This window comes from Manis pentadactyla, chromosome 3, assembly GCF_030020395.1.
Source record: "Manis pentadactyla isolate mManPen7 chromosome 3, mManPen7.hap1, whole genome shotgun sequence".
Lineage (NCBI taxonomy): Eukaryota > Metazoa > Chordata > Mammalia > Pholidota > Manidae > Manis > Manis pentadactyla.
The window spans coordinates 40835818-40857164 of NC_080021.1; the positions used below are offsets into that span (position 1 = coordinate 40835818).

General features: G+C 36.0%; 1 protein-coding gene across 8 annotated transcripts in view; it reads right to left on the bottom strand.

Annotated features, from left to right (window-relative positions):
• VPS13B (vacuolar protein sorting 13 homolog B) overlaps nt 1–21347 on the bottom strand; it is an 876251-nt gene that overhangs the window by 462555 nt on the left and 392349 nt on the right. For all 8 annotated transcript variants that reach the window (XR_005022793.2, XR_008996232.1, XM_036876002.2 and 5 more), the window contains one exon: nt 4729–4856. Coding sequence is in view for 6 of the 8 variants with exons in the window: in XM_036876002.2 (XP_036731897.2) it covers nt 4729–4856 (128 nt within the window). In the remaining 2 variants the exon portion in view is untranslated. The remainder of the gene's footprint in view (nt 1–4728; nt 4857–21347) is intronic.

Here is a 21347-nt window from a genome sequence, read left to right on the forward strand (position 1 = left end):
CATAAAACATCTGGGAAATGGACACTGCATTTTTTAAAAACTCATAATTTGGTGGGGAGGGTAAATTTTAATCATTTCATCAGAATCACATTTTATCTTCAACTTTTCAGATTACATTAAAATCTGGAGATGTCTAAATACACAGTAAGTACAATACAGGGATGGGACTAGGGGTGAGGAAAGCAAGGTGCCTAGATCATATTCAGAATAACCTATACTCCTATAATTACCTGTCAGTTTATACTCAATGAGCTTAGTCAAATGAGGAACATCAGTCTAAACTGTAGACTTAAAAATGGCTCAGATGGTAAATTTTGCTATGTGTATTTTACCCTAAAAATTAAAGAAAGAAAAAATGAAAAATATCAGTATCTCTGCTTACAACTAATCCACAATGAAATAGAAAATATAGTCCATTGCTGGTGATAAAGCTAATGAAAGTACTGCATCATTATAAAAAAAAGCCAGAGAACAAAACGATCCCACGAGAATATAAGACTTAGAAAAAACCTTAAACATTATTGACCCTAGCCATTTTCAATTACAGATAAGCAAAGTCAAGTCCATAGTTAACATCCAGAATTTGATACTGTTCACTAATGGGTCCGTGAAATTCTGCATACCATGGGTTTCTATGAATTCTCCAGTCTTTCCTCTTATTTTTTTTTATTTTCATTTTTTAATTAAAGTATTATATATAATCTTATGTTGGTCTCAAATATACACAACACAGTCGTTTAACAGTTACCCATATTATTAAATCCACATCACATCTAGTGTGGTTACTATCTATCAACGTACTAAGATGTTACAGAATCACTATGTTCTCTAAGCTGTTCTACCATCCCCATGACCAATTTATACTGTGATTGCAAATTATTGTGGCCTTGTATCTCCTTCACCCTCCCCTTCCCACTCTCCCCAACCCCTTTCCCTTGGTAACAACTAGTCCCTTCTCAGTGTCTGTGAGTCTGCTATTTTGTTCCTTCTGTTCTGCTTTGTTTTTGTACTCCACAAATAAGTAAAATCACATGGTATTTGTCTTTCTCTGCCTGGCTTATTTCACTGAGCATAATTCCCTCTAGATCGATCCATTTACTGCAAATGGGAGGATTATTTCTTTTTGTAGCTGAATAATATTCTATTGTATATATGTACCACCACCTCTTCTTTATCCATTCATCTATTGATGGACACTTAGGCTTCTTCCATATATTGGCTATTGCAAATAGTGCAGTGATAAACACAGGGGTGCATATGTTTTTTGAATCAGGTATTTTGTTCTCTTTGGATAAATTCCTAGAGTGGAATTACTGGGTCAAATGGTATTCCTATTTGTTCTTTTTTGAGGAACCTCCATATTGCTTTCCACAGCAGGTGTACCAATTGACATTCCCACCAACAGTGTAGGAGGGTTTCCATTTCTCTGCATCATTGCCAACATTTGTTATTTCTTTTTATCAGATAGTGGCCATCCTAACTAGTGTGAGGAGATATTTCACTGTGGTTTTAATTTGCATTTCCCTGATACTTAGTGATGTGGAGCATCTTCTCATATGTCTGTTGACCATTTGTATTTTTGGGGGGATGTCTGTTCAGATCCTTCACCCATTTTTTGATCAGGTTACTTATTTTCTGGGTGTTGAGTTCTTTACATATTTTGGATGTTAACCCTTTATTAGATGAGTTGTTTATGAATATATTTCCCATACCATGGGATGCCTTTTTATTTTGCTGATGGTGTCCTTTGCCGAACAGAAGCTTTTTAGTTTGATGTAGTCCCATTTGTTCATTTTTTATTTTGTTTGTTTCCCTTACCCAAGGAGATGTGTCCAGGAAAAAATTGTTCATGTTTATATTCAAGAGATTTTTGCCTATGTTTTCCTCTAAGAGTTTTATGGTTTCATGACTTACATTCAGGTGCTTGATCCATTTAGAGTTTACTTTTGTGTATGGGGTCAGACAACAACCCAGTTTCACTGTCTTACATGTAGCTGTCCAGTCTCCCCAACACCAGTTGTTGAAGAGGCTGTCTTTTCAGCATTTATATTCATGGCTCCTTTATCATATATTAATTGCCCATATATGTTTGGGTTTACATTTGGGTTCTCAGTTCTGTTCCACTGATTTACAGGTCTGTTCTTGTGCCAGTACCAAATTGTTTTGATTACTGTAGCTTTGTAGTAGAGTTTGAAGCCAGGGAGGGTAATCCCCCAAGCTTTGTTCTTTCTCAGGATTGCTTTGACTATTTAGGGTCATTTGTGGTTTCCTATGAATTTTAGAACTATTTGTTCTAGTTCATTGAAGAATGATATTCTGATAGGGATTGCATTGAATCTATAAATTACTTTGGGCAGGGTGGCCATTTTGACAATATTAATTCTTCCTATCCATGAGCACGGGACGTATTTACACCTCCTCGGCTGGTTTATTCCTAGGTATTTTATTCTTTTTGATGCAATTGTAAATAGAGTTGTTTTCCTCATTTCTTTTTCTGCTAGTTCATTGTTAGTATACAGCGATGTGACAGATTTCTGAGTATTAATTTTGTGTCTTGCAACTTTGCTGAATTCAGTTATTAGTTGTAATAGTTTTTTGGTGTCTTGAGGGTTTTCTATGTATAATATGTCATCTGCAAATAGTGATAGTTTAATTTCTTCTTTACCGATTTGGGTGCCTTTTATCTCTGTTTCTTATCTGATTGCCACAGCTAGGACCTCTAGTACTGTGTTGAATAAAAGCGGTAAGAGTGGGCATCCTTGTCACTGATCTTAGAGAACAAGTTTCAGCTTTTCACTATTAAGTATGATGTTAGCTGTGGGTTTGTTATATGTGGCCTTTATTAGGCTGAGATACATACTCTCTCTACCTATTTTGTTCAGCGTTTTTATCATGAATGGATGTTAAATTTTGTCACATGCTTTTTCAGGATCTATTGAGGTGATCATGTGATTTTTACCATTCTTTTTGTTAAGTGATGTATGATATTGATTGATTTTCAAATATTACACCATTTTTGCATCCCTGGAATAAATCCCATTTAGTCATGACAGATAATCTTTTTGATGTTTTTGAATTCAGTTTGCTAATTTTTGTTGAGAATTTTTACATTTATGTTCATCAGGGATATTAGTCTGTAATTTTCTTTTTCTGTGGTCTTTGCTTTTGGTATTAGAGTGATACTGGCTTCATAGAATGAGTTTGGAAGTATTTCTTCCTCTTCTACTTTTTGGAATACTTTAAGAAGGATGGGTATTAGCTCTTTAAGTGTTTCACAGAATTCAGCTGTGAAGCCATCTGGTCCTGGGTTTTGTTTTTAGGTAGTCTTTTGATTATCAATTCAATTTCACTGCTGGCAATTTATCTGTTCAGTTCTTCTGCTTCTCTCTGGGTCAGTCTTGGATGGTTGAATTTTTCCATAAGGCTGTCCATTTCTTCTAGGTTGATCAATTTATTGTCCAGCCCTTCCTGTTAAACATCACATCACTCTCTTACAATTTCCTGCAAGGACAATTTCCCTCCTACTACTTTCAATTGCTCTTTCAAATTAACATATTTTTGAAAGACCCATTCTCCTGCTTTCTCTGTATATGTGTCCAAAAATTGTATCTCTACTGTGAATCTCTTCCACAATCTCAAAATATGAATATTTTTCTACTGTCTAACAGATACCTGGAGATACCTCACAGGTATTTTAAATACATGTACAAAACTCAAACTTCCTTTTTTCCCCTAACCTTAAAAAGCTGCTGCTTCTATCATTGAAGGGCATCACTATCCTCTCAAACACAAAAACCAGAACCTAGAACACTGCTTAGACAGTCTCCTTTTTTATTCCCCAAATCCCTTAGTAATGAGGTAAAGCTGATTTTTACCTTAAGTCTCTCAGGGATCACTGTCCAAATTGACCTACATATAGTCTAGTGTTTTGAAAACATTGTTTAATATACTTTGTCCACTTTTTTGTCATTTTAGGCAGCAAGATAAATCTGGCCCCTGTTACCTCAAGCTGGGCAGAGGAGGTTATTCCCCAGTATATCATATGTTATAGAACTATTTATATGCCTACTTGTTAGCTTACAGATATCATAAAGATTTCTCATATCACTTGGAATCTTAAAGTTGAAGATTTTCTGACAGCTATCAAATTGTCATGTTTCCTATCCTGTTACATAACTACATAGAATGATACCAAAAATGGCAATTACAATAAACTAGGTGTTCTGTGGAATGGATAAAAGGGAATGAAGTTACTTTTAATAAACTACTTACATCATCATGAAATAACATTTAGGATTAAAGTAAACTTCAAACAGCTAAATATTTTTGATAGCTATTATATTCTAGACAATGTAATAGTGTCATCTAGTTATTCTACAAATCAATAAATTCTCATCTGAGAAAAGTACCTAAATTCATCATGAACCAGTAAGTGCATACCCTAGGAATCTTTTCTGTAAATGACATTTATCTTGGCATCTCCATTTCTCTTTTGGACCGTAAGAGATTTTAAGGGATCCCTCTAAAAATGACTCCCTACAAGATGCTTCATAGAATGGCTCCTTATTTCTTTCCAGCTAGACCAAAAGAATTATTATGTAGTCTCTTCAGTATCTAGCATGATATACAACAGTTAGGGAACATAACCACATAACCAGTATTCAAGGTGCTGAAGATCAGAAAGGATCATAAACATTAAAACCATGATATTTCTAACTTCTATTTTACCTGCAGTGTGAGACTCTTCACGGCATTCCATACTACTCCAATAAATTCTTTCATTCTTTCTTCAGGACTTCTACAGCCTTCAGATATATTCAGTATGGCTTTCACAGGAACTGACAATGGTCGGGATTCTAAATATAAGAAGAGCTAGTTATTTAGCAGAAACGTACCTTAAAGTTTTACAAAAGTATACAAAAATATTTTCAAGACTACTTCTCTCCTGGCTTAAAAGTAAAACTTAGGAAATTACAAAGTATCATATTAGATCATTTTATCTTATAGTTTTACTGATTTTTGTAACTCTTCAAAAGTAAGCAAAACTAATCTGTATAAGGCAGGAGAGCATTGGTTACTCTGGTCAGGGATATTGGTGCTTGGGAGGTGGCTTTGTGGAGCAATGTTATATTCTAAGGTTCTATTTATTGAATACAAGGACGTATTTACTTGGTGAAAATTCAATAAGTTATAACCCAAAATTTGTCTGTTTCTCAATATAATGGTAATACCACACACACAAAAAAAGGTTACTTGGGGAAAAATACAGAAATTCAATTACAAAACAGATGATCCATTCAAATTGATAAGGAATGGATACTCCCATATGTGAATTTTCCTAAAAACAAAAGCTTACTTATAGAATCTCTCAATTTAAAAAAAATTGATTTTGATAGTAACCAAAAGAAGTATTTGATTACATTTAAGGCAAATTTATGTATTACGAAAATGAAATATGATACAGCACTCTCTATAATACATTATTAAAATTTTCCTTAATCTAAAATAAAGAAGTTACAGAATTTCAACAATTTTTATAAAATAAAATTTCAGGAATTACTTTAAGTAATTTAATAATAATTTATTTAACAATACATATTATATCTAAACAGATCCATATACATTTCAACATTTTATGTTAAAGCAAACATATAATTTATATGTAGTCTTTTACAGTACATTTTAAGTAGCATAAAATAAACTAAGTCAGATCTTGCCTTTCAAGACTTCTACCGAATTAAGTTTGATGATCCTAGGATGCTCTCTCTCCACAATAAGTGCTGCCATATCACCATCATACAAAGTACAGTTGCTGTATCTACTCTTACTTTCCCCTTAATCCAAACTTGATTCATATATTTGCAATTATTCTCAACTTACAATACTTTAATGGAAAGGAGCAAAAACCTTTTTCCTCATAATCCTGTAGTCTACCAAGTTTTGTATATTAGAAATTTAAAAACATGTTAAAAAAAAAGTTTCAGAGAGATCCATGGAGATATCCAGGAGCAGATAAAATACTAAAGTCCTACGTTAGGTGTGCATTTAGTATTTTCAAGAAACAGTATACTCAGCCACAAAAAAGTATGAAACTGTGCCATTTGCAACAACAGATGGACCTAGGTGGTACGATGCTAAATGAAGTAAGTCAGAGAAAGAAAAATACCATATGATTTCACTTACACATGGACTCTAAAATTCAAAACAAATGAATGAACAAAACAGAAATAGGTTCATAGATACAGACTACAGGCTGGTAGTTGCCATAGGGAAGGAAGGTAGGGGAAGGAGTGAAATAGGTGAAGGGGAAAAATTAGTGAAATATTTGGTATCTTGGTATGGGTGATGATTACCTGGGTATACACACGTCAAAATTCATCAAGCAGTACACTAAGATTTGTACCTCAATGTTTAAAAAAGACAAAGTATACAAGGATGGCTAGAGCAGAGTGAGAATGAGAGAAGTAGGAGATAAAGTCGGAACTCTACATAGGGGCCAATCATACAGAGCTTATATAGGTTATTGTATGGAGACTGGCTTTTGTTTGAGGAAAGTAGGACAGGATAATGAATTCTAAACAGTCATGAAATTACTGGAAATATTTTGAAAGAATTTCTCTGGCTACTGTGCAGAAAACTGACTATGTGGATCGAGTATTAAAGCAGGTAGGTAGATGTGAGAGAAGGTGGCAGCAGTGAAGGTTGTAGTAAGTGACAAAATACTGTATCCAATTCAAAGATAAAGCCAACAGGTCCAACTGATGGGACTAGATGTACTGTGAGAGACAGGAGTGAAGCAAGGAGGCCTACAAGGTCTTAGGTCTGAGTAACTGGAAGAATGGAACTGTAGGAAGAGAAGAATTGAGAGCAAAAGAATCACAGTTTTAGGCCTGTCAAGTTAAGATTCCCATTAGACATTCAAATGAAGATATCAAGGTGACAAACAACTATGAGTCTGTGGAAAAGAATACAAACAGATAATTCACAGAAAAATGTAACTGGACCAACAAACTTATTAAGAGATGCTCAACTTTACTAACAAAGAAAGAAAAATCTAGGCAACAATCAGATATTCTTTTCAGTGGTCACACTGCAAACATTTTAAAGAGTTATTTTGTGTATTTACAGAATGTGTCATTGTTAAGCCTCTTGTGAGAATTTTTCATTTAAAAAGAATATAAATAAGTATGCTCTACAGAGTGGAATTGCAACAGAGAGCAATTTATATCTATCAAAATTTAAATATGCACCTTTTGCTATAAATAACCCATTTCTAAGAATCTAGGCTAAAGAAACATGAAAACGAGGCGGAGCCAACATGGCGGCGTGAGTAGGACAGTGGGAATCTCCTCCCAAAAACATATATACTTTTGAAAATACAACAAACACAACTAGCCCTAAAAGAGAGACCAGAAGACGCAGGACAGTGGCCAGACTGCAGCTACACCAGCGAGAACCCAGCGCCTCGCGAAGGGGGTAAGATACAAGCCCCGGCCCTGCGGGACGCGAGCGCCCCTCCCCCCAGCTCCCGGCGGGAGAACAATAGGCAGAGCGGGAGGGAGACGGAGCCCAGGACTGCCGAACACCCAGCCCCAGCCATCCGGGCCAGAGCGCAGACACAGTATATGCCCAGGGGGCCCTGGATACTGGGAGAACAGGGGGTAGACCTCAGAGCGGGTGCTGAAGCTGATGCCCCTGTGACAAAGAAAAGCGGGGGCTTTTTTGAAAGTCTTAAAGGGACAGGGACTTAACAGCTTGACGGAAACAACCCAGGTCACAGTACAGGAGCTGGAAATTACAGGGAAAACCGGGTGCACTAACCCCCTGGGCAACAGCTCTGAGACCCCTCACGGAGGCAAACAGTCAAGCAGCCCCCCCATCCATCACCCCACCGGGCGCTGCGAAAGCAGAGAAGCAGCCTGAGACAAATTCCGCCCACAGAAAGGGAAATTTCTCCCTTCCGGCCAGGCAAGACACAAAGACCCACTCTACACGCAATTACCCAACACAAGCCACTAGGGGTCGCAGTTGCCCCAGTAAAGAAAGGCCAGTAGTAAGTGAAAATTTTGGCCCTCCCAGCTGACAGTCAATAGCACCTGTCAACATGAAAAGGCAAAAAAATATGATTCAGACAAGACTAACCCAGACAGCTTCGGCATCTGCTACATCTTCCCCTGAGAAGGAATCTGGGGAGATAGATTTAGCCAGTCTACCTGAAAAAGAATTCAAAACAAAAGTCATAACCATGCTGATGGACTTGCAGAGAAATATGCAAGAACTAAGGAAGGAGAATTCAGAAATAAAACAAGCTCTGGAAGGACTTCAAAACAGAATGGACGAGATGCAAGAGACCATTAATGGACTAGAAAACAGAGAACAGGAACGCAGAGAAGCTGATGCAGAGAGAGATAAAAGGATCTCCAGGAATGAAAGAATTTTAAGAGAGCTGAGTGATCAATATAAAAGAAACAATATAAGAATCATAGGCATTCCAGAAGAAGTAGAGAGAGAAAAGGGGATAGAAAATGTCTTTGAAGAAATAATTGCTGAAAATTTCCCCAAACTAGGGGAAGAAATGGCCCCTCAGACCACAGAGGTACACAGAACTCCCATGACAAGGGATCCAAGGAGGGCAACACCAAGACACATAATAATTAAAATGGCAAAGATCAAAGACAAGGACAAAGTATTACAAGCAGCCAGAGAGAAAAAAAAGGTTACCTACAAAGGAAAACCCATCAGGCTATCATCAGACTTCTCAACAGAAACCCTACAGGCCAGAAGAGAATGGCATGATATACTTAATGCAATGAAACAGAAGGGCCTCGAACCAAGACTACTGTATCCAGCACGAATATCATTTAAATATGAAGGAGGGATTAAACAATTCCCAGACAAGCAAAAGTTGAGGGAATTTGCCTCCCACAAACCACCTCTACAGGGCATCCTACAGGGACTGCTCTAGATGGGAGCACTCCTAAAAAGAGCACACAACAAAACACCCAACATATGAAGAAGGGAGGAGGAGGAATAAGAAGGGAGAGAAATAAAGAATCATCAGATTGTGTTTATAATAGCTCAACAAGCGAGTTAAGTTAGACAGTAAGACAGTAAAGAAGCTAACCCTAAACCTTTGGTAACCACAAACTTAAAGCCTGCAATGGCAATAAATTCATACCTTTCAATAATCACCCTAAATGTAAATGGACTGAATGCACCAATCAAAAGACACAGAGTAATAGAATGGATAAAAAAGCAAGATCCATCCATATGCTGCTTACAAGAGACTCACCTCAAACCCAAAGACGCGCACAGACTTAAAGTCAAGGGATGGAAAAAGATATGTCAAGGAAACAACAGAGAGAAGAAAGCAGGTGTTGCAATTCTGGTATCAGACAAAACAGACTTCAAAATAAAGAAAGTAAAAAAAGACAAAGAAGGACATTACATAATGATAAAGGGCTCAGTCCATCAAGAGGATATAACCATTATAAATATATATGCACCCAATACAGGAGCACCAACATACCTGAAACAAATATTAACAGAACTAAAGGAGGAAATAGAATGCAATGCATTCATTCTAGGAGACTTCAACACACCACTCACTCCAAAGGACAGATCCACCAGACAGAAAATAAGTAAGGACACAGAGGCACTGAACAACACACTAGAACAGATGGACCTAATAGACATCTACAGAACTCTACATCCAAAAGCAACAGGATACACGTTCTTCTCAAGTGCACATGGAACATTCTCCAGAATAGACCACATACTAGGACACAAAAAGAGCCTCAGTAAATTCCAAAAGATTGAAATCCTACCAACCAACTTTTCAGACCACAAAGGCATTAAACTAGAAATAAACTGTTCAAAGAAAGCAAAAAGGCTCACAAACACATGGAGGCTAAACAACACGCTCCTAAATAATCAATGGATCAATGACCAAATCAAAATGGAGATCCAGCAATATATGGAAACAAATGACAACAACAACACTAAGCCCCAACTTCTGTGGGACGCAGCAAAAGCAGTCTTAAGAGGAAAGTATATAGCACTCCAAGCATATTTAAAAAAGGAAGAGCAATCCCAAATGAACGGTCTAATGTCACAACTATCAAAATTGGAAAAAGAAGAACAAATGAGGCCTAAGGTCAGCAGAAGGAGGGACATAATAAAGATCAGAGAAGAAATAAATAAAATTGAGAAGAATAAAACAATAGCAAAAATCAATGAAACCAAGAGCTGGTTCTTCGAGAAAATAAACAAAATAGATAAGCCTCTAGCCAGACTTATTAAGAGGAAAAGAGAGTCAACACAAATCAACAGTATCAGAAATGAGAAAGGAAAAATCACAACAGATCCCGCAGAAATACAAAGAATTATTAGAGACTACTATGAAAACCTATATGCTAACAAGCTGGGAAACCTAGGAGAAATGGACAACTTCCTAGAAAAATACAACCTTCCAAGACTGACCCAAAAAGAAACAGAAAATCTAAACAGACCAATTACCAGCAACGAAATTGAAGCGGTAATCAAAAAACTACCAAAGAACAAAACCCCCGGGCCAGATGGATTTACCTCGGAATTTTATCAGACATACAGGGAAGACATAATACCCATTCTCCTTAAAGTTTTCCAAGAAATAGAAGAGGAGGGGATACTCCCAAACTCATTCTATGAAGCTAACATCACCCTAATACCAAAACCAGGCAAAGACACCACCAAAAAAGAAAACTATAGACCAATATCCCTGATGAACGTAGACGCAAAAATACTCAACAAAATTTTAGCAAACCGAATTCAAAAATACATCAAAACCATCGTACACCATGACCAAGTGGGATTCATCCCAGGGATGCAAGGATGGCACAACATTCGAAAGTCCATCAATATCATCCACCACATCAACAAAAAGAGAGACAAAAACCACATGATCATCTCCATAGATGCTGAAAAAGCATTTGACAAAGTTCAACATCCATTCATGATAAAAACTCTCAGCAAAATGGGAATAGAGGGCAAGTACCTCAACATAATAAAGGCCATCTATGAAAAACCCACAGCCAACATTATATTGAATAGCGAGAAGCTGAAAGCATTTCCGCTGAGATCGGGAACTAGACAGGGATGCCCACTCTCCCCACTGTTATTTAACATTGTACTAGAGGTCCTAGCCACGGCAATCAGACAAAACAAAAAAATACAAGGAATCCAGATTGGCAAAGAAGAAGTCAAACTGTCACTATTTGCAGATGACATGATACTGTACATAAAAAACCCTAAAGACTCCACCCCAGAACTACTAGAACTGATATCGGAATACAGCAAAGTTGCAGGATACAAAATCAACACACAGAAATCTGTGGCTTTCCTATATACCAACAATGAACCAACAGAAAGAGAAATCAGGAAAACAACTCCATTCACAATTGCATCAAAAAAAATAAAATACCTAGGAATAAACCTAACCAAAGAAGTGAAAGACTTATATTCTGAAAACTACAAGTCACTCTTAAAAGAAATTAAAGGGGACACTAACAGATGGAAACGCATCCCATGCTCATGGCTAGGAAGAATTAATATCGTCAAAATGGCCATCCTGCCCAAAGCAATATACAGATTTGATGCAATCCCTATGAAACTACCAGCAACATTCTTCAATGAACTGGATCAAATAATTCAAAAATTCATATGGAACCACCAAAGACCCCGAATAGCCAAAGCAATCCTGAGAAAGAAGAATAAAGTAGGGGGGATCTCACTCCCCAACTTCAAGCTCTATTATAAAGCCATAGTAATCAAGACAATTTGGTACTGGCACAAGAACAGAGCCACAGACCAATGGAACAGACTAGAGAATCCAGACATTAACTCAGACATATATGGTCAATTAATATTTGATAAAGGAGCCATGGACATACAATGGCGAAATGACAGTCTCTTCAACAGATGGTGCTGGCAAAACTGGACAGCTACATGTAGGAGAATGAAACTGGACCATCGTCTAACCCCATATACAAAAGTAAACTCAAAATGGATCAAAGACCTGAATGTAAGTCATGAAACCATTAAACTCTTGGAAGAAAACATAGGCACAAACCTCTTAGACATAAACATGAGTGACCTCTTCTTGAACATATCTCCCCGGGCAAGGAAAACAACAGCAAAAATGAACAAGTGGGACTATATTAAGCTGAAAAGCTTCTGTACAGCAAAAGACACCATCAATAGAACAAAAAGAAACCCTACAGTATGGGAGAATATCTTTGAAAATGACACATCCGATAAAGGCTTGACGTCCAGAATATATAAAGAGCTCACACGCCTCAACAAACAAAAAACAAATAACCCAATTAAAAAATGGGCAAAGGAACTGAACAGACGGTTCTCCAAAAAAGAAATACAGATGGCCAACAGACACATGAAAAGATGCTCCACATCGCTAATTATCAGAGAAATGCAAATTAAAACTACAATGAGGTATCACCTCACACCAGTAAGGATGGCTGCCATCCAAAAGACAAACAACAACAAATGTTGGCGAGGCTGTGGAGAAAGGGGAACCCTCCTACACTGCTGGTGGGAATGTAAACTTGTTCAACCATTGTGGAAAGCAGTATGGAGGTACATCAAAATGCTCAAAACAGACTTACCATTTGACCCAGGAATTGCACTCCTAGGAATTTACCCTAAGAATGCACCAATCAAGTATGAGAAAGATCAGTGCACCCCTATGTTTATCGCAGCACTATTTACAATAGCCAAGAATTGGAAGCAACCTAAATGTCCATCGATAGATGAATGGATAAAGAAGATGTGGTACATATACACAATGGAATACTACTCAGCCATAAGAAAAGGGCAAATCCAACCATTTGCAGCAACATGGATGGAGCTGGAGGGTATTTTGCTCAGTGAAACAAGCCAAGCAGAGAAAGAGAAATACCAAATGATTTCACTCATCTGTGGAATATAAGAACAAAGGAAAAACTGAAGGAACAAAACAGCAGCAGAATCACAGAACTCAAGAATGGACTAACAGGTACCAAAGGGAAAGGGACTGGGGAGGATGGGTGGGTAGGGAGGGATAAGGGGGGGAGAAGTAGGGGGGTATTAAGATTAGCATCCATAGCGGGGTGGGAGAAAGGGGAGGGCTGTACAACACAGAGAAGACAAGTAGTGATTCTACAACAGGTTGCTACGCTGATGGACAGTGACTGTAAAGGAGTATATAGGGGGGACCTGGTATAGGGGAGAGCCTAGTAAACAAAGTATTCGTAAGTATTCGTCATGTAAGTGTAGATTAATGATTAAAAAAAAAAAAATGCAGTTCCTATGTGGTGACCTCTAATGAGTTCTACACAATAATATAAAGGACATATAAAAGTGTAGGCAAAGGGTCTGTTTGTGTTTATACAGAGGATCAAAGCCTAATTTGGCTACCCCGAAAATGAACTAAGAAACGATATGAAAGAGAACTTCCAACATCAGCACTCTCGGGAAGACTCATGCCAGAAGATGATCATCAAAAAACCCCAACAAAGATCCACGCACTGCTACAGCTGTAGATGCACTCATCCCACCAGCTCCTGGACTTGCCATGGGAATGAAGGAGATATCTAAGCTGGCCTGTGCATACAGTAAAACAACAAATTTGACTGGATCTATACTGTTGGAACTCAACCAAGAATTAGGAGAAGTGCAAATTGTAGCGCTCCAAAATCTTACAACTACAGACTATTTACTGTTAAAAGAACATATGGGATGTGAACAGTGCCCAGGAATGGGTTGTTTTAATTTGTCTGATTTTTCTCAAACTATTCAAATTCAGTTAGATAATAACCATCATATCATTGATAAGTTTTCACAAATGCCTAGGGTGCCTAACTGGTTTTCTTGGTTTCACTGGAGATGGCTGGTAATTACAGGTATGCTTTGGTTATGTAACTATACTCCTATTATGTTAATGTGTGTGCGCAATTTAAGTAGTAGCTTAAAATATATACATGCTGAAGTTACTCTACAAGAAGATATGTCAAAGAAATAATCAATCTTCCCATGTTTTCTCCCGCCTGCTACTTCTATAGCTTTTCTTCTTCCTTCCTAATTACAACGAATTCTTAAATAGAATTCGTGCCTCATATCAAATTTACCGAGTATCATAACTCCTCCAAGTGGTAAAGATACCTCAAGACAAATGCTGGGCATAGAAGCCACAGGGCATAAATATGCAAAGAAATAAAAAGCTAACCATTTCAAACAATAAGGCTTCTCTCTCACTTACCAACTTAACATTTCCCTGTGTGGCCCCGGAAGATGACTGGTTAGCCAGAGACGGGTAAGATTCCTCAAGGGAGGAACAACCTAAGACAGGCACAGTCGCTGGGGGGTCATCAGGTGAGAAATTGGGGATCAACAGAGGTGAGGCTTAGAACCTCACCCCCCCTGTTCTGAGAGAAATCTTCTGCATATGTGGATGTTTTATTGCCCTTGTCTAGCTTGGATTAACACATAGTCTACAGGCACACACCTGATCATCTACATTTGCTCTCTTACAACACTAAACTATGTTTTCTACCTTTATGTTGTATCTACCTACCACTTCAGCATCTTATTAAAAATAATAAAGAGAGAAATGTGGTATCCACATATAAATCAAGTATAAAAATCAAATGTGTATTCATATTTGAACTGACTGTTTATAGTTCATAATGCATGATCAAAACCAAAAGTTTCTGTGATGACTGCCCTTGTACTGTTCACCATGTAACTTATTCACTATGTAAGAATTTGTTCTCCATGTAAGAACTTGTTCGTTATGCTTCAGAAGATTGGAGACTGATGAAAATTAGGCTTGGGGTGGATTAATGATTGTGCATTGAGCATTGACTCCCCTATACAGAATTTTATTGTTGTTAACAACCATTTGATCAATAAAAATGAGAGATGCCCTAACAACAACAACCAAGAAAAAGTACACACTTCCAATTGTAAAATAAATAAGCAACCGGGATGTAATGTATAGCATAAGGAATATAGTCAAAATATTGTAACAACTTGGTATGGTGATAGCTGGTACTTAGAATTATCATGTATATAAATGTTGAATCACTGTGTTGTACACCTGAAACTAATGTAATGTAATACTGTGTGTCAACTACCCTTCAATAAAAAATAATTATCTAAAAAAAAAAAAAAAAAAAAAAAAAAAAAAAAAAAGAAAGAAACATGAAAACATGTGAGAGTACATGCATATAAACAACTTAAAAAGAATGTTCAGGATCAGCACTATGATTTAAAACAGAAAAAAAAAAAAAGAAGGAAAGGAGAAAAGGAAGGGAAGGGGAGAAAGAAAATATTAAGCAACTTATCTGCCAACCGAAAAAGAAATGGCTAAATTAACTTTGGAATACCTGTAATAAAGATTTTAATTCAATCATTTAAAAATGAAGAACTAAAGGTAGACAGAAAGCGTATTTTTGATATCTTGTTAAATAAAAAATATGTGTGGTATAATTCAAATATGTATTTAAAACAGTGTGTGAGTTTGAGTGGGTGTTTGTCTACCCATACAAAAAAGTTACAGAAGACTAAACCCCTGACAGAGGTTATGTCTGAAGAGGATAAAATGGAATTGATGAGGAGGAAGAAGGAGGGGTTTTTAATTCTTTACTCTGTATTTTTCAGAATTAATTAAATGTTTTACAATAATGAATACTTGTTAATAATATTTTTAATGAAACACACTAATTTACTTTCTACTCACTTGAACGCCTTTGCTTTTCTTTTGTACATTAATAGAGAAGAAAATAGTTACCTTTATTTTAAATTTATTATAGAATTCTTCCAATTGAAATAATTGACTTAAATATAGACCAACCACACAAATACAGATGTTTATAGAAGCTTTATTCATAATTGCCAAAATTTGGAAGCAACCGAGATGTCCTTCAGTAGATAGATAAACTGAAGTACATTCAGAAATGGAATATTATACACCACTTAAAAGAGATAGGCTATCAAGCCATGAAAACACATGGAGGAAATACAAATGTATACTACGACGTGAAAGAAGCCAATCTGAAAAGGCAACATACCATATAATTCCAACTACTGTCATCATGGAGAAGGCAAAACTATGGAAACAGTAAACATATCAGTAGTTGCCAGGAGTTAGGGAAAAGAAAGGGAGGAACAGGTAGAGCACAGAGATATTCAGGGCAGTGAAACCGCTGTGTTTAATACTATAATGGTGGATATGTGTCATTACAAATTTGTCCTTACCTATAGAATGTGTAACACCATAAGTGAACCCTAATGTAAACTATGGACTTTGGATGATAAAGATGTATCAATATAAGTTCATCAATTATAACAATGTACCACTTTGTTGGGGGATGTTGATGATGGGAAAGTCTATGCATGATGGAAGCAAAGGATACATGGAAAAATCTCTGTACCTTCCCCTCAATTTTGCTGTGAAGCTAAAACTGCTCTGAAACAATTCTATAAAAATAATTTTTTTAAAACACAGACCAAATGTTATTTTTTATTTTTTAAATGCAGAATAAAATAAACATCTACAACTCTTTAAAACAATGACTACCAAAGGTTTCCATTAAAGGTGCCTATGGTTAACTTTTTAAAATCTACTGATACAGAATATTAGCTTTTATATAAATACCATTATTTCAATTTAAAAATAAATCTATCTAATTAATGCTAATATTACCAAGCAGTTTGGACACCATTACATGACTGTGAAGCAGTATTTCAAGTCACTAACCAAAACAGCCACATGGTTATTGTAAATGCTATATTCTGATACAATGATTTAATAAACAAAACTAAAGAAGGCACTGCAATCTATATGTTGCTTAAAAGTGCTATCCAAAAAGCAATGAAAAACATAAGCAGTTAAAACTTCTCATTAAATAACAATCTATTGGAGTATAAAATCACACTCTTTTGGATACACTGTACTGATTTTCAGTCCATCATGTTTTCTAAAAGATAATGGGAATACAAGTTTGTTAGAAAAAAAGAACTTCTCTGTAGTTATGTATATTTTACTGGTAGGCTATGTACACTTTATAAAACTCTGTCAATCTTCATCTATATTTTATTTAACCAAAACCTCTGTAACACCTACTACATGCCAGGCACTGCTATCCATGCTTTGTAAATATTAGCTTTGTTAAAAAATTTAACTTCATAACAGCTCTATGAAGAAAACGCTATTATTCAGACGCTTATTATCACCATTTTCAGATAACGAAACTGATCATAGGTAAGTAATTTATCTTCAGTCACCCAGCTGGTATGTTTGCAAAACAGGGATGTGAATCTAGGCAGTCTGCCTCCAAAGTCCATACTTTTAATCCTATGCTATGGTGCCTCTTCTGTTTTCAAACCTTGTGTAATGCTTTTAGTTCTACCAAATATATAATGAATGTGTCGTATTTCTACTAAGGATCATGTACCACAGATAGTTCAGAAAACAGAAGATTTACCCATTCCCATCTTCTATATAAAACCTACATTTAACATGGTAGTCTGTATTTTTTACACTTCTTGTTTTCAACAGTAATTTGAAGTCCCAAACTTTACTATTAAAATACTATCAACAATCATTTCTTGGGCATGAACCATACAACTTGGTACAACAGTACTCCCTCATGTCTGTGCCGTGGACAAAGGACTGCACTTGGAGTCAGCTGGAGCTAATGGTTCAGCTATCCTACTTGCCATAATACTTGAGGAAAGCAATTGAATCAAAGTGTCATAAGTTAACAACACATATCTAATACCAAGAATACTCTTCACTTTAAATGTTGGAATGTACACAAAAAAATTCATGGAAGTATTATATGAGAAATAATGATTTAAAAAATTAACTGAATATAACGTATAGAAAGAACTTGAAGGTAACCAGATCTTAAACGCAATTATCCTTTTCTATCACAATCAACCTATTGTTTTAGTTCTACCTTAAATGCCATTTCCTCTGAGAAATGGTCACTGGCTTCCTCAAATTCGATTTGGTCTTTCCTCTATAATCTCAGAGAATTCTGACATAATTCTGTATAACATATTTAATTTTTCATGGTATAATATTAAACATTTGAATATTTGTCTTTCCAAAACTAGCGGTTAGTTACAGCATAGCAATAAATGGTTGTGGTTTAATATTTGGACTATGAATATATGTTGTGGGTTCTGCCGCCACCTAAGTTTGCTCTTCCAATGAGAAATAATCTTTATGTACATATATATTAACCTAACACCAATTAAGACAGAATTGGCTGAAAAAAGCATAAAGTTAGAAACTCAAGGACACAGAATTAAATGACTATATTTTTTGCTTTCATATAACAATCATTTTTATCATAACATTCCTTTACCTTCTTAAGGTTGAACTGGAACGTGGTAACAATTACTCAAAGTCAGGATGTCAGGAACCTCTGTTCTTATTTTGAAGGTTTGAGTAATGATGTCAATGGTTAATGGTAACTCTAAGTATCCTACAGTATATACAAACCAGAGGCACCAAATACTAGTATTTGATACCAAATGTTTTATCTTCTTGAAGTTCAAGATTCTCAAAATAACTAGGTTACTTCATGATGTCAGTGAGGCAAAAAACATTTGTTTAGTTACAATAAGATAATTCATTTCTCATAGTAAGTGCTTCTCAGAATTAAGCCCTGTTTCAAGTTTTAATTATTTGCTGCGTGTAAGCCTTAGAGAGATGCTATCATGAAAGTAGGTTGTTTTATACTTGGTCAGCAAGGGTGAATGACTTCTAATAGGAGAGTAACAACAAAAATTCCTATAGCAATTTTCCTTTAACCTTAAGATGTCTAATAATCAATTTAAGTATTTGTGCACTTTATTCGGAACAGTGCTGATGGCAAGATGATATTCATTTCATTGAAAAGATAATCCATGTGTCCTTTATCTGTTTATATCATGTGTCACTTTGAAACAGTATAGGATCACGTTCATCAGGATTGGTTAAATCAATCAGTTGACATCTTTTTTAAAAAGATAAAAAATTCACACATGTACTTTCTTGAAATCTTTTTCTAATAGCATAGTATTTGACACTTTGTTTTAAAAAAAAAGGTAACTTTGTATAAGGTACATATTTATGATTTATTGCTTCATTCTTATTTGAAATTTTAAATAATCACTAAGAAGCAAAGTGTGTCAATCAGTCCTTATTCCTCTTTTATGTTCATGGGAAATCAAGCTGTTCAGCCATGTACTTACTCACAGCCATGACAATACTGTGCCAGGTGGTAGCTGCCTTAAACAAAGTTGAATTATCATCCGAAAGGAAACTTAATAGATAAAAAATAAAAAAAACTTCCCGAGAATAACCTTGCAAACTCAGGCTGTAGATCATCCTGAATAGGCAGCATGCTTTAAAGAGTCATAAACAAAGAGAGAAGATGACTACCAAAAAAGAGCCCATAAGGGAAATCAATGCTCCATTAGGAAAGACAGACATGCTTCAGTAGGACTTGAAGCAAGGCAACAGTTGTTTCATTATAAATTAAGAAAGCTAAAGAGTGGGTGGCAAACACCAGGCTGTCGAGGAGGGCATATTTTCTAGATTTCTTGGCAGGGATTTCTGATGGGTAAATCCCTCAGAAGAGACAACAGCCCCCGACACAACAGTATATGCACTGCCACATCTCAGAATCTTATTCCCGGTGACATCGTAAAAGATTAAACTGCTAGTTGTTAATGGGCTTAAAGTGTTCTCTTGCTGACACCTGCTATTTTTTAAATAATTTCATTACAGAATTAATACATGTTAATAGGTGAAAAATCAGAAAAATGAATCTGGGAGGAGGGAAGGAAGTAAGAAGCAAACAAACCAGCAAACAAGCGAACAAACTTTAATATCCCATAAAAGTCATTAGAAACTACTTAAGGAACACCTGCTGTGTTTTAGGGTCTATGTTAGGAACTGGGAATACCGTGGTGAACAGAACAGAGCAGGTCTCCATACTCATGGAGCCTATATCTACATATGGAAGCCGATTTAAAGAACAAACAAAACACTCCTTAGTGGTAGAATTTCAGACATCAGTGGGATAAATATATTTATATAAATAAAGCAATAAAAAGCTTCCACAAAGCATGAACATTCTATCAGAAAACTTAGGTACCACATTATTCTATGAATTCAAGATGTGTCATTTTAGAATCACTTCAGCTATTTAAGTTTCATTTTTCTCATCTATAACTTTCAGGAGAAAAACATTAAAAACTGCCCAAATCTTGCTGGAAAACAATGGTACAGGGAAGATCTCTGCTATCTATTAAGAAAGAAGAAATAAAGAGGAGAGAAAAGGAAGGAGAGGAAAGCAGGGGAGGTAGGGAGGGAAGAAGGGAAGCAGCACAGTGAGGAAGGACAGAAGAGAGAGAGAGAAAAAGATCACTCGGGAACACCATCCTGATGAAGCAGTAAAATGAAGATATGAATGTCTAGACTCTACCCTTCAAGTTATTTATAGATTACCAAATTGATCCACTGAGACTATTAACATTCTTTCACCTTGGCCTTAATCCCAAAATAAAGCAAATAATGACAAAAAGTTTGATCTTTCATGACTTTTCTTAATGTACTTACCCCCCATAACTAACAGTACTACCAGAAATGACAGCACAGGGTAGAACATGAGCTAAAGCACTTCCAGATAACATCGTAATCTCTTGGAGGGGCATCAAGAATTTTGAGACTCCAAGAGGCAGTCTTTTGCTTATATTTATAACTTTTGTTATAAATATAACAAGACTCTTTCCCACATATTTACACTCAGGACAAAGGTTCAAGAAAAAAAATAAAATTATTCAAAGTGCAACTCTAAAACAATGAAACTGATTTTTATGTAGTTCTATGAAATTGGTGTCAATATTTTATGCTCATCCTTCACAAGCACCTTTACACTGTTTCACCTTCTGTAGATAAGTCCTAGCCAAACTTTGATCTTTATAATTACAGGAGTTCAGAGAGAAACTGAAGATCAGCCAACCAGGGGAATACAGAAAAAAGAAATGAGAAAATTTTCGTTAATCAGGCAGCTATTATAATATGAATGTTCACATTTGTTTTGGAAAACTGAAGGAGAAAAAAGGGAAGAGAGGAAATGAAGGAGTGTAGAAAGGAATCATGTTAATAATAAGCTAAAAGATTTTGACTATTACTTCGCTTCTTTCACCAAGCAGAACTGAGGATCAAAGACAAGTTCTGTATGTCTACTAAAAAAAATTAAGTTATCAGCTTACACACCTGATTATAGAACTGAGAATTGTGCATAATA